The sequence below is a fragment of the Aphis gossypii genome, chromosome 1 (genome assembly GCF_020184175.1).
Source record: "Aphis gossypii isolate Hap1 chromosome 1, ASM2018417v2, whole genome shotgun sequence".
NCBI classification, from domain to species: domain Eukaryota; kingdom Metazoa; phylum Arthropoda; class Insecta; order Hemiptera; family Aphididae; genus Aphis; species Aphis gossypii.
This window is the reverse complement of record NC_065530.1, coordinates 1,265,245-1,278,682: the sequence shown is the minus strand read 5'-3', so window position 1 is coordinate 1,278,682 and position 13,438 is coordinate 1,265,245. Positions and strand designations below refer to the sequence as shown.

The following is a 13,438-nucleotide window of genomic DNA, read 5'->3' as shown; positions in this document are numbered from 1 at the left end:
TTTTTTTTATAAATGTATAGTAAATAGTTTAGGTTAGCTTAACATATAAAAAAGTGATGTATTTATTCAAGTAACAATAATTATTGTAGGTCATTTTTATTAAGTTACTATTTTTATTGTTGTTAGTAATCATAGCCTAAAACTAATAACTAATAATTTAAGTTACATTTTAAAAGTAACTACGTAATATTAGAAAATTCAATTATTTTTATTTTTTAAGTCAGTATTGTAAAGCCATTCTCTTAAATGTTTCGTCCGATTGTATGCTATTTGTTTTGGTGTTAGCGTCTGATAGATATTGGTAAACTTGTATTCATCAGAAACTAAAAAAAAAAAAAAAAAAAAAAAAAAAAATTATAAATTAAGTAGCAGGGCAGTTTTTTATAATTATTTTTTATGTAGAAAAAATAACTTGCATTCCAATACTTGGATAGTTTTAATAAAAATGCTCGACGGCTCAACCACTATAGTTAATTTTTAGTAATAATGCCAGATTAAATATTATATGTTCAACGACACTTTAAGAAATATATAGATGATTTATCAAGATAATTTGATGATGAAAATTATACCCTATAAGATAAATTGTATAAGTTAACTAGCCACTAATTATTTACAATTAGGTATTATTATAGATTTACATCAATGTGATAAATACATCATACATTGTGTAAACTGGATCCAAATTGTTAAGAATCATGTACAATCGATCAGTAATAATGTTTATGCAAATATTTACAAATCCTAGTCCTATATTAATTATTATATGCTGTTTTATTGACTTGTAGGTATAACTTTACATAGGTAGTACATTTTAGATTTAATAAAAATGAATATACAATATACCTGTATTATAACTTACTATTAGTATTATTGGGAATATTATTAATATTATCGTATTTGAAATTGTTGAACGTATCGATTAAACGACATATATTTTGTTCTGCAGCTTTCACTTTTAATTCTTGCTGATTTAATATTAAATTAAATTAGTTTAAGTATGATAAAGAAGTCAATTAAAATCATTACCTGACTTAAAATATGCAATGGGCTATAATTAAGTTGTTGAGAATATGATGTCAAGTAGTTGGAACATAGATCTTCGGATATTTTTGCTTGGTCCAAATAATTAGTGTATTTTGTGTTGACATCTTGTATACACAATATTTATTTGAAAATAATAACAATTATTAGATACGTATACACGTTTGAGGTAAAGAATAAGATATAATCTATTAACATTACAAAGTACAAACCATATGGGTTATTAAACATAGACTGCATGCTTGACGATTCGACAGGATAAATATATTCTTTTACACTTGGCTTTTGATATGGATTAGTTAAATTCTCAGTTTGACATGAAACTGTACATTTGTTAGGACATACATTTGTGTTATGTTCTGTAAAACAAAATTTAATATACTAATCACATTAAATTTATAAATGCAATTTTTAATTTATTTATATTTCCAAATATTGTTTACAATTATATATTATATCACTCAACATTCATCCCCATTTTTTTTACAAATTTATTTAAATTAGAATTAATTTATTTTATTGTAAATATTGTTTAGCAAATGATTTTTTGGAAATTTGAATAAGTAGATTTTGATTTATTAAAATGTGATTTCGCTAATAATATATGATAGTAATCCTTAAAAATGGATCTATAAAAACATAAAATAGATATAACATTGGAGCTAAAGTTTATTTCACGGTATACAATTCTAAGTTTAAAATATAATCTTTATGTAAACTTAAAAATTCCAAGAATCAGAATTTGAATTAATCCACGATTGAAGGTAACGATAGGGTAAGCAATAATGAGTGTATTGTAAAAAAATATTGAAAATATTGTTTTATTAAGTGCTATTTTTCTGAATTTAAAGATTTGAGATCATTTAAGTTTTTGTAATGCGCGTTAGTGCGATGTCTATTCAAAATACAGATCTCCTACCTGGAGTTCATATTTTAAACTGGCATTGATTTTATTGAACGTGTACAAAATTAGTTTTAAAATGTGTAGCCTTCAAATTCAACATGATAATCAATAACTTCGATTATATTTAAATTAGGTATACTCTTACCATTCCAGCGTTATCTTCCAAATATACTAGCTGATATATTTTTTTATTTTAAAACTATTAATGATATCACTGATGCTCCTGGTATATTAAATTGTATTTTTTATAATATTCCAGCCAAAAACAATCGTTCTATAACCATGTTTAATGTACTCGCAATACACAGCACAAACTATTGAAAAATTCAATTCTTTTTAGGGCTATAATAGCTCTTGGCATTTAACTCTTGACGAGAGTTGATTTTTTTCTATTCTTTAAAAGAGATATAAAAATGTTCTTACGAGAAACGTTTGTATAAAATACTGGGTATGACTAATAATTTTATTATTATATTTTAAATAATTATTGTAAATGTTATATATATTAAGTAAGATACTTATTGTATTTTATTTCTTCTGAAATTTTATTCTGGTGTTCTGATAGTTTATAAAACTATCTGTATTATTGGGCTTTGACTTGTTTTCTTCAACTTATTGATTAAATTATTATTATTTGGTTAATTGAAATTCAGAAATTATTATCGTGTAAAATAAAAATATTAATATTTTTTAATTGACATTTGACAACGATAATAATAGTTTTGTTTATTCTATTTCTGCCGTTTTCAAATTATACAAATTATTGCCAATAATATTATATACCTATAGACATGAAGAGTGAAGCCTCTAAAGAAAAAATATTTCCTTTACCTAATCTTATTTTTCTACCTTAAGCTTATGGAAATATCGGCCTTTCGCCTTTATATTATGTTATTTATAGCATACACTTTTAAACTTTATTTTCGATACATTTTTTGTATATTTTAATAAATCAGTTTTTGTTTAATAGTTTACCTTTTTCATTTGTTGATGATATTTCGTTAACCAATTTTAGAGCATCGTTTAATTCATTCGAACAGTGTTGAATTTTTTTTCTTATGTTGCTATAATTAATCCTATGCGTGTTTATATTTTGATACCTATAATTAAATCATAAAATAAAATAATAAATAAAAAGTTAACTAACTAAAATTTAGGGATGGGTTCTTGGGCACTTGAACATTAAGAAATTATAAAAGTTAAGTTTGCGAAAGATTATGGTTTGAATTCGAACTCAATCATTTCGAATAGTTTAAAATGGTTCAGTGTATTCAAGTTCGAAACGTTTAAGTATAAAGCAGATTAATTTGTATATTTATAATTAAGCTTAAACTAAAAATTAAGATTTATTTTAATACTATCGTATTTTAAAATGTTTTGTTTGTTTAAAAGTTATAAGATTAGTATAGGTATTATATATATAGTATTAGATGGTATAAGATGAAGTTTGAGTTCGTGAAAATTTAAGTTTGAACCATCCCTAACAATATAAGTGAAAATATTTTTACTGAGCGTTATTTACTCTAAATTAAATTCTGGATAGTCATTGTATATTTCTGATTGTGGTATATGTTTCGTAGTTTTATTATTCATATTATGTTTAGAACTTTCGTTAACACGTTTTTTAACTAAATTGATTTCTTCTCTTAATGCTATATCTAATTGCTCAGAAACACTATTTAATTTATCTTCGGATATAATTTTGAGTTTTTCACGGAATTCTAAGTGAAATTGTTGTATTTGAATTTCCGTTTCACGTTTAATATTTTCTGTACTTTGTTCAAAATTATGTTTTGCCTTTGCCAACTCGTCGTTTTTGTACGATCCTAATGCTTCGTTCCAGCCATCGGTTATTATTTCTTTATTTTTAGCAAAATCTTTTTTTAATTCATTCGATATTGCATCAAGGTCAGACTGTATTTTATGTTTGAATAAATCTGTATAATCCTCTAAATCTTTTTTAAACTTTCTTAAATTTTCTTCACACATTTGTTCAGTATTTGAAATATTTTGAATATATTTCTTGTCACATTCTTCGATTAATGATTTTCTAGTAGTTTCTTGCCTAGATAAAAGTAACAAAATAAGTAATATTTATAGGTATTACCATTATTTTAAGAAAACTATAATATTTTGAAAATCATGTCAATAATTTGCTATTATTAATATGTGGAGAAAATTTTAATTTTAAAGTTATCATTTTCTGAATTAAAAAATAACAATTTTGGATTTTGTCGAAAACTGGTGTTGGGTATATATTCTCATTTGGTATTTTCTGGGTGTTTTATGTTGGTTTTCTTAACTATTAAGACAATACATTAGAAATGTTTTTAATTTTAATTATTTTTTTACACTTAGAATCTAAAATATAATAAAACAGGTAATACTAAAAACAAATATACTTTAAGAAAGGTATATTTAAAAAAAAAAAAAAAAAACGTTTAGATACTCACACATTTTTTATTATATTTTTTAATTCTAATTCGTTTTTAGAAAAAAGCTCATTGTGTCGTTCTTCAACGTGTTTTTGAAAATTATCATGTTGTTTTTGAATAACTTCATCGATCTTTTTAATCAATTCTTCCCTGAAGCATAATTATTGTAATTACTTATTATAATTAGACTTAAATAGATTATATCATAACAATTTACAATAATATATTATTAAACTTGTACATTTTAACATGACGTATTTTATAATTTTAATTACAATTATATACTTATATATTTTAATAGTTATTTCTTACCTTAATATATTTTGGTTTGTTTTAATTGTATCTTCTAATTTATTTTTCATTAAATCGCAATGTTTTTCAATTTTAACTTTAATATGTGTGTCATCTAATAATTTTGGTTTCTCGTCTTCCAAATCATTTCCTGATTCAATCTTAGATTTTATATTATTAGACTTTAAGTCAAAAATGCCTTCATCACTTATTATTGGTTTTCTTTTAAATAATTTTGTTTCGTTTGAAAATTGATTAAGTGGAAATCGTTGGGTTATTTCTGCCATTTTACTTTTAGTTGCAGACAAACTACTAGAAGCTATTGATGATTGTATTATTTTAGAATCTTTTGCTGTAGAGTTTCCACTATCACTAACTAAATCATCTTTTTTAACATTGTACAATTTTGCAGTTCCTATGGATTGAAAATCATTAATATTATCGATTGCGGATTTCCCATCGTCATCGATAGTATCGATTTTTTCATGACGTTTATTTAATTGAACCGATGTTACAATATTATCCTTTTCTTTTTGACCTATTTTGAATGATAAAAGTATAATTAAAATTTACTCGTAATACTTTTTTTATTGAAAAAATACACTAGCACAAAATTATTTTTACGAAAAAATCAAATTCTAAACATTTACTAAACTCAAGCAATATATAACTAAACAATATACTTTACGACGAGGCAGTTACAAACGGGAAAGGTTGATTTTGGGCGAAACGGGCCGTGCCCTAAATATTTTAAATACAAATTTTAGTATAAAAATATATTACCGTTCTCTTCATATTCGCTATTCATATGATCTGTTTGAATTTCAGATGAAGTACTCTCTGATCGATCAGAAGATTCCGTCAAAGTTATATCAATTTTTCTTAAATTTTCTTTTCCAGTAGTATAGTTCAAATTCGTAGGTGAGTCTTCATAATTTGTTTTTTTAATATTTTCATCTAATTCAGACTTTTTGGACAGTTCTTCTTTGCTTGGTAATATATTGTACTTGGAAAGTACACTCCGACTACCTAGGACAATCAATAACGCCCAGAATCTTATAATTTAGAACCTATTTATCATATTTTATAAGCGTATAAAAAATTTGTGATAGGAATGTCACCTACGATTTGAAAAACCCTATTATTTATACCTAACTTTTTTCTTAGATAGTGTCTACGATAACTTAATAGCTTAGTAGAAAATTTTTAATTTTTAACAGTGTATTCACCAACATAATAACATAAATCTTTAATAATATTAAGGAGTAAAAAACACTCATACTTTTTAAACCATAAAATTCTTTTTTATGTACAGTTATTAGTTATATAAATGTGTTGATTGTAACATTTTATTTTTAGAAATTATACATTTTAATTAAAAATTATAAATGATGTTTATTTTATTTTTTGTAGTTTTTCTTGAATTTTAATGAAAGTAGTTTAGTATAACGAACTTCCTAATTCATGATTAATGGGTGAGAAATATAAATTTGAATGCTTAATATTATTGACAAGCGCAATATTTTAAATTATTGTTATTTATGAATGAGATTATTTATGATCAATTATTTATTTAATAATGAGATAATTAATAAGTATAAAATATATTTTATTGTTATTAGTTGTCATAAAAATTAATTTAATAAAAATGATAATGTATAAATAATAAACTAGGTACCTAGTAACAATATCTTGAAAATAAAATAAAAAATTTTAAAGTTAAAATGTATTTTCTTATACCTAGTAAAAGATAAGTAAAAAATAACTTAATATTAACTAATAGTATACATTTCATCTAAAATCTTACCTGTATTTCTTAGATCATAAGTACTCGTTGTTGAAAATTGGGGTAAATTGTGTAAAGTAGATGATGTATTTGTGAAAGGTGTGTTTAACCTGGTATATTAATCAAGTAATATTATTATGCATTAAAAAAATTATTAAAATATAATCAATTTTAACTTACTTTATTGGTCCTAAAAACTTCATATTTTCCTCGGAATCATCAAGATCTAATGATTCTTCTATAGGAGTTTTAAAACGTACTGTTCGTTTTTCAGCAACCGCTTTTTTTTCATAATTACTCTTATAAATAACAACAAAGATAAATTTAATCAATCATAAGTTATAAAATGAAAAAAAAAACAAAAATGATCAAACCTCTTAATTATGATGTGAATATAGTATACACACCGTATTAAAGAGCCCAAAAACTTTGATTAAGTTATTGAGAGTTAATTTTTGAAACATTTTAAAATAATAGATCAAAATTTCAAGTAACTATTATAATACAGCTTACTGGTACTAGCAATACTAATTTTCAATTAAAAATTAATAACTAGATTTAATTTTATTTAAAATGGACATACGCAGTGAATTTTAGTTTCTAGTAATTTATTTTATTCCAAATTTTAAAATTAAATTTTGAACTACCTAAAAATAAAATAAATACGAATTTTCGTAAAAATGTTATCAAACTAATGATTATAATATACAAAATTAATTTAAGATAAATTTTTAAATAACAATGTTTTACATAATTATAATAATATATATAAAAATAATACAATTAGTAAATTTGAAAAAATATTGCAAGTATGTAGTTTAATTGTATTATACGACCAAAAAGCAGAAGTTCCTTGTTTGTTACACCCACATATTAAATAGATTATGAGATAGAGCTATTATATTATAGAGCTTCTAGTATACACAAGTTCCTTATTAGATGTTTTATACATCTGAGTGATCTGAAATTTTTCCAAAGGAATTTTAAGACTTACATTTTTTGTATGAAGATACATAGTAGTGTCGAGTAAATTTTCTTCGTCTAGAATTATGTTTAATGATATGTCTTGACCTATAAATTAAAATAATATTTAAATTGTACCTGTAGCTAATTAATAATAGGTAGGTATATCGACATATTATATAAGTATAATGTATATAATAATTATTAATTTATAATAAATAAAATGAACATCAGATATTTTTGAATAAAATTTCAGTAAAACAAAAAAGGTAGATTTTATTTTAATTTACCTGTAGAACAATCTTCTGAACGTGTTTTTTCAACTATTTGTCTATAATATTCATCTAAAGGATGTTCCCATTGAGATATTTTACTTTGTTTATTATAGTAAAAATACTTATTTTCTTTTTCGATATAACTACGAAATAATTACATAATAAACCTAAATAAATCTTAGTAATAATATTAATAATTGTTAATTTTATTTTGAATGTGTTTATAATAATAGGTACATGTAAATTAATTTTTAAAAAAATACCAAGGAAACCAATCGACAGGCAATGGTTCAAGTAAACATTGTTTAGCAATACTCAAAAGATGTATCTCTTTCACTAAGTCTATTCCTAATCGTGATGCTTGTTCTTCAATTTCTATAAAAAATTAAAAAAATAATTACCATAATTTTTTTTTGAAATAAATATAATATATATAAGTATACGCGTATATATCTGTAGGTTAGGTTAGGTTAGGTATATAGTAGATATAATGATTTCTTAATAAAATTAAAACCATTCATTTTTCATTCTTAAAATATAAGAAAAATCATCAATTGAACACTTTTTAGTTCAAATTTGAGAACATTTAATTTTGTATACAATTTTGCCATCCATTTTAGGTAATATAATTTAATATATTATTTTATTTTTTTACTATATGTTTGTATTTTTATCTTAGCAGATTTTAGCTTTGCAAAAACCAAGTCGAAACAGCCTAAATTACATATTTAAAATGTTTTTACCAAAAATAATAAAAAAGATTTTAAAAAGTCGGCAAGTGGGTACCGCTCTGCTGTACATTAGGGGGTGGGGTGGACCTCGGACTAGGGTAGGTTAAATTTGAATACAATGATAGGTATCATTGTATACGAAAAACGATTCTGAACGGAGATGATTTGTCAGTCTAGAATATTTAACGTTAAATATAAATACAAACAATTTTATGAATTTTGAACTACAAAATAATTTGCAAATATTCATGATTTTGTCAAAATTTGAACTTCAAATGCTAAAAAAAAAAATTATGACTATGTATTCTTATAATTTTTTAATCACTATAAGAATAACATATGAGGAACTTTGTATAAAATTGTCAAGTAGTTAGATTGGGTAAAAAAAATTTTATCGACACTACAAAAAATTTTTCAGAAAAATTGAAAATTTCAGTTGTCTATAAATAGCTCAAAAAAACTCAAAATATTTTGAAAATCAAATCATGTAAAGAAAATGCCAATCTAAATAACTGGTAAAATTTTTAAGTATCTACGACTTATACTTTTTGAATAATAACAAATATTTAAAATCGTTTGAGGATAAATCGTTATCGTTACGCGATTTCTTAAAAATTTAAAATTCAAATGCACTTAAAATTTTTCCTATAATGATGTTTCGAGTTTTCTCTATAGCTACTTGAAGAAAAACCTATGGAAAACTTAGTGTTGTATTTTTAATCCTTAGTTATAAACATAAAACATTTTATGATTTTTCAACTTCAAAATTATTAGCAAATTTTTGCGTTTTCGACAGATTTCGTAAAAATGTGAACTATAAAGGCTTATAAAAAAAATTGTGATTAATTAAAACTTATAAAAAGTCAAAAATTTTTAAAAATTTAACTTTATATAGATAACACTAACATGAACATTTGGTAAAAATTTCAAGTATTTACAGTGATTAGTTTTTGAATAACAACCATATAAAAAAATCGATTCGGTCGAAAACTGGATTTGCGTAAAAATTCCCGTTTTTCCGTCATTTTTTTTTTGTTTTTCTCGATTTTTTTGAAAACTGTTGGATAATGTTTACTTTTTACCTCTATAGTGCACCAAGGATATTCACTTTTCCATTGGAAACCACCCCCGAAGTTTGAAATTGAAGCATTATTTCGACTAGTTATGCTGTACACAGACACAAAAAAAAAAACATACATCATTGTAAAATCAATACATTCATCACTCCGTTCAGAATCTAAAACTAAGCTGCTATTTATAAGAAAAAATACTTAAACATTATTATAGAATTCAATAAATAATAAATAATAAATAAATAAAGTAGATTCTTGTTATGTTGAACGTAGCTATCGCGAATTTTTCGTTATCTCAAAGTAAATTGAAATCCCTTAGAAACTATTATACTTTTGATAACTCGATATAAAATTAATCCTTTTTCGTTATCGCGAGAACGTAAATATTATTTTTTATTATGGTAAGAACAGAGTCAGATAACGAAATTTTATTAAAAATCGTCGTAAATCTTAGCTACTTAGTTACATAGCGTAGACAAATCACAAAGTGTGTAGGAAGTCAATTTAGTTATTATTTGATAAGCTAAATACATCACGTTTTGTTGAAACTTCTACAGACGTAATAAGATGAAAATGGAGCTTTTTCTGCATTATCCAATTTGGTAGACATTGTACAGAAAGTCAGAAGTAATGGAAACAAACTTAATAACAGAATTTTTTGTTAAAAAAAAAATCGATTTATTAAATATTTTATTTATTTTTATATACAATTTGATAAAAACTCTTTGAACTTTTCTATACCTCAATTTTTCCTATTCTGCCTGAGATTTGATGTAAAAATAATTTAAACACAATTTATGTACATATAAAATATAAATTTTAAATACTTTGTAAGAAAAACTGACAAGGTAGATTTCGCTAATTAGCAAATTATTACAATATGCCTTACATTCCTAACATCTATATTTTAATATTTTATATATTATATATTTATATAGTATATACCATATAGATTAGTACATTACCAATTTGTGTTGGTTGACAGTTTGAATCAAATACTTCTTTGCATAAATATACTACAGTATTCAAACTCGACATAATCATTTATTCCCACTAAACTACATATTTTAAAGAATTTTTTATAAGTTAATAAAATGTTTATAGTAACTATAAATAACAAATAAAACAAAAGATATAGTATTTTTAAATTGTATAAACATATATTATATAATATGTTATTTAATTTGTTATATTTATTAGGTAAACTAAAAATTACACAACATACAATAATGTTGTGACTGACAAATTTTTGTTGTAGGTGTGTATAGGAAATAAATGCTATGGTGACTGTTTCTGTTACTATAGTAACCAGTTGTACATATAAAGTGGCTACGGTATCTATAAATACTTTAATGTTAATAATATTTTCGTATTGCTTATTCATGAAACAAACCTATTTAAGAAAATATCAAATAATTTTACATTAATACTGAAATATTTCAATTTTTATGAGAATGTCTACTAAAACAACTTTAATACGTAAAATAACTATTTTTCTTTAACAGTTTTAGATACCTATATTTTATTGTAATTCAAAAATTAATTATTGTATATACTTGAAATTTGAACCAAAAATTGAAATATTAATTTTTTATACATGATAACATTTTTAACATTTTTAAAATATTTTAACTTTTGTTGAGTTACTTAAGTACATTTGAAATTTGAAATTTATTTTATTTTATTTCTATAAAATATGTCGAAAACGTTTTAATGGTTGATCAAAAAGTTTTAAAATTTAATATGAATTTCCACATACATTGTTCGTATAGCCGCTTAAAAGAATAATACAATTATTTAAAATACAGTATCACAATTAATTTTCATAAGTATTTGAGGTTAACATTTTTACAAAATTCGTCAAAATCATAAAATGTTGCAAATTGTTTTGCAATTGAAAATTTATGAAATATTCTATTTTTATACGTAGCTAAGGCTTAAAAATGTAACACGAAGTTCCTCATAAGTAGTTTACATTGAAACAATCAATAGCAATTTTAATAAATTTTTTTATTATTCAAAAACATTGTTGTACTTACTATGTTATGATAAAGACTTAAAATTTTTTTGTATATTTTACATTTTCTATACACAATGACATTTTTAAAATATCTTGATTAATATATAAATAATAACTTTTCATACTATTCTCTTTTTCACAAACTTTATGGAAAGATGGCATTCACTCAAAAGTTTATAATAATAGTATATAATATTATGGCATAGGTAAATATATGTTATTATACTTGTTATAGTTATGTATTAATAATATAGGAAATGCAATATTTTCGACAAAAATTAAGTCATCCTACTGTAATACTAATAGTAAAATAAATTACTTTAATAACAATATGAATAAACATATTATTAAATATAATTAGTCTTTAGACTGTCTACGTTCAGAATCATTTTTTATACAATTGTTGTATCATTGAGTTCATATTTAACACATCCATTACAGTGACCTACTTGACACTTAATGTACTGCAGCAAAACAATACCTTCTTCTCTACCTTCTTTATTTTTATTTTTCATAAACTTAGTTTTATTGTATATTATAAAATATACTTATATGGCACTTATGGTATACATAACATGCTTATTATTTTCTATTTTATTAATCAAATTTGAGTAAGTTATTTCATTTTCTGTTTGTGTGATTATTTCATCTAATTATTTTGCACTACTATCAATCATCGAATTGGTTTAAATTTATATCAAAATTTTTCAATTGATGCTATGCCAAATTATACTCAGGTATATTGGACCATTTTTATATTATTGGATGTGTATTGTATTTTGTCATATTGATGAAAAAATATTTTTTACATTGTTGGTTTGGTGATTTTTTTTTAGAGTTATAATATTTGGTTTTATAATCTGATTTTACAATTTCAGTTTATACATTATATCATTTAACCATTGTTAGTTAGTTCGTGATTATATGTTAATTCGTAACAAATTAATTATAGTTATGATTACGTATGGTTTACCCAGTATATTAACGTATTTTTTTTTTTTTTGTAATTTTATGAAAAAAGCTTTATTGTGAAAACTGAAATGGTATGTTTTATTTTAGATCGGGGATTTTATGGATGGATATATAAATTGGCATATTCACGCATATCATGCCTTTTAAAAATTATAGGAATAATTGTGTTACATAATCAAAAAATATTCGTTTCTTTAAAGCTATATATTTGAATACTTGATACAGTTATATAATTTTCCACGTCCTTACTTATTGTTAAGGTACTCGTAAATTTATTATATTAAAACATATTGAATTGTACTGATATGTCATGTGCGTTGGAATGGAATAAATTTTATACAAAGTGAAAATGTCATATTTACTATGCGTTTTTATAACGCAAGAATACATATAATATTAATTAACATACATTAATCATTTATTCATGATTTCAATATTTTATTAATATTATTTAATCAGAAATAATTTAGTTAAAGAAAAATTAATTATTAAAAACTTAGAATTTCTTTAAAAAGCTTCAAGGTTTAACTGAGTGCCCTTTTATACCGGTTTGTTGAAGAAGTCCATACATATTACATATAGCGTACACAATGTATAACAGAATCTTCATCATAGTTAAATGGGCTACTTTAAAGTACTAATATCTGAATAATTATCAATAATTTACAGCTGGTTGGAACAGCGAGATACTTTATTATTTATATTAACGAATCTATTATTATTCGATTACTTTAAAGTCATGATAAGTATAATTTTATAAATATTTTTGTTTTCATATTTTTCGTTCTCGAAAATCATTTCTTCTATAATATATAACTAAATAATAATGGAGATGATATATTATACGATACTAAATAATTACGTTTTAATAATTATTAATAATCAAACAAAAATACAATGATCATTTTTATGACGTCATTGAAATCGGTGTTTTATTATATTGT

At 22.9% G+C, this 13,438-nt stretch overlaps 1 protein-coding gene across 6 annotated transcripts; it reads right to left on the bottom strand.

The window, feature by feature from the left end:
• Window positions 1-10,754, bottom strand: LOC114120859 (repetitive organellar protein). Of its 6 annotated transcripts, none has more exons than XM_027982924.2 (15): window positions 10,468-10,751; window positions 7,962-8,073; window positions 7,714-7,841; window positions 7,455-7,531; window positions 6,641-6,759; window positions 6,482-6,570; window positions 5,458-5,703; window positions 4,696-5,212; window positions 4,402-4,533; window positions 3,471-4,013; window positions 2,924-3,048; window positions 1,257-1,403; window positions 1,030-1,151; window positions 863-968; window positions 25-323 (listed from the first exon to the last, which is right to left on the bottom strand). In XM_027982924.2, exons 1-15 carry the CDS (start codon window positions 10,544-10,546, stop codon window positions 199-201), a joined length of 2,667 nt encoding a protein of 888 aa, XP_027838725.2. In that variant the 5' UTR covers window positions 10,547-10,751; the 3' UTR covers window positions 25-198. The 6 variants fall into 6 exon arrangements, 4 of the variants coding, with proteins under 4 accessions (XP_050053461.1, XP_027838725.2, XP_050053462.1 ...); XM_050197505.1 differs by having other exon boundaries at window positions 29-323; window positions 7,714-7,865; window positions 10,468-10,750; XR_007603236.1 differs by having other exon boundaries at window positions 307-323; window positions 863-964; window positions 10,468-10,752.
• Window positions 10,755-13,438: the final 2,684 nt, after the last annotated feature.

Bases quoted from the DNA above. Each gene is read 5' to 3' on its own strand.
- LOC114120859 (XM_027982924.2), bottom strand. From the start codon at position 10,546: ATGATTATGTCGAGTTTGAATACTGTAGTATATTTATGCAAAGAAGTA. The intron at 7,842-7,961 runs GTATTTTTTTAA...ATTATTTCGTAG, and splicing joins CCTGTCGATTGGTTTCCTTG to TTATATCGAAAAAGAAAATA. The intron at 969-1,029 runs GTAATGATTTTA...ATATTAAATCAG, and splicing joins CATTGCATATTTTAAGTCAG to CAAGAATTAAAAGTGAAAGC.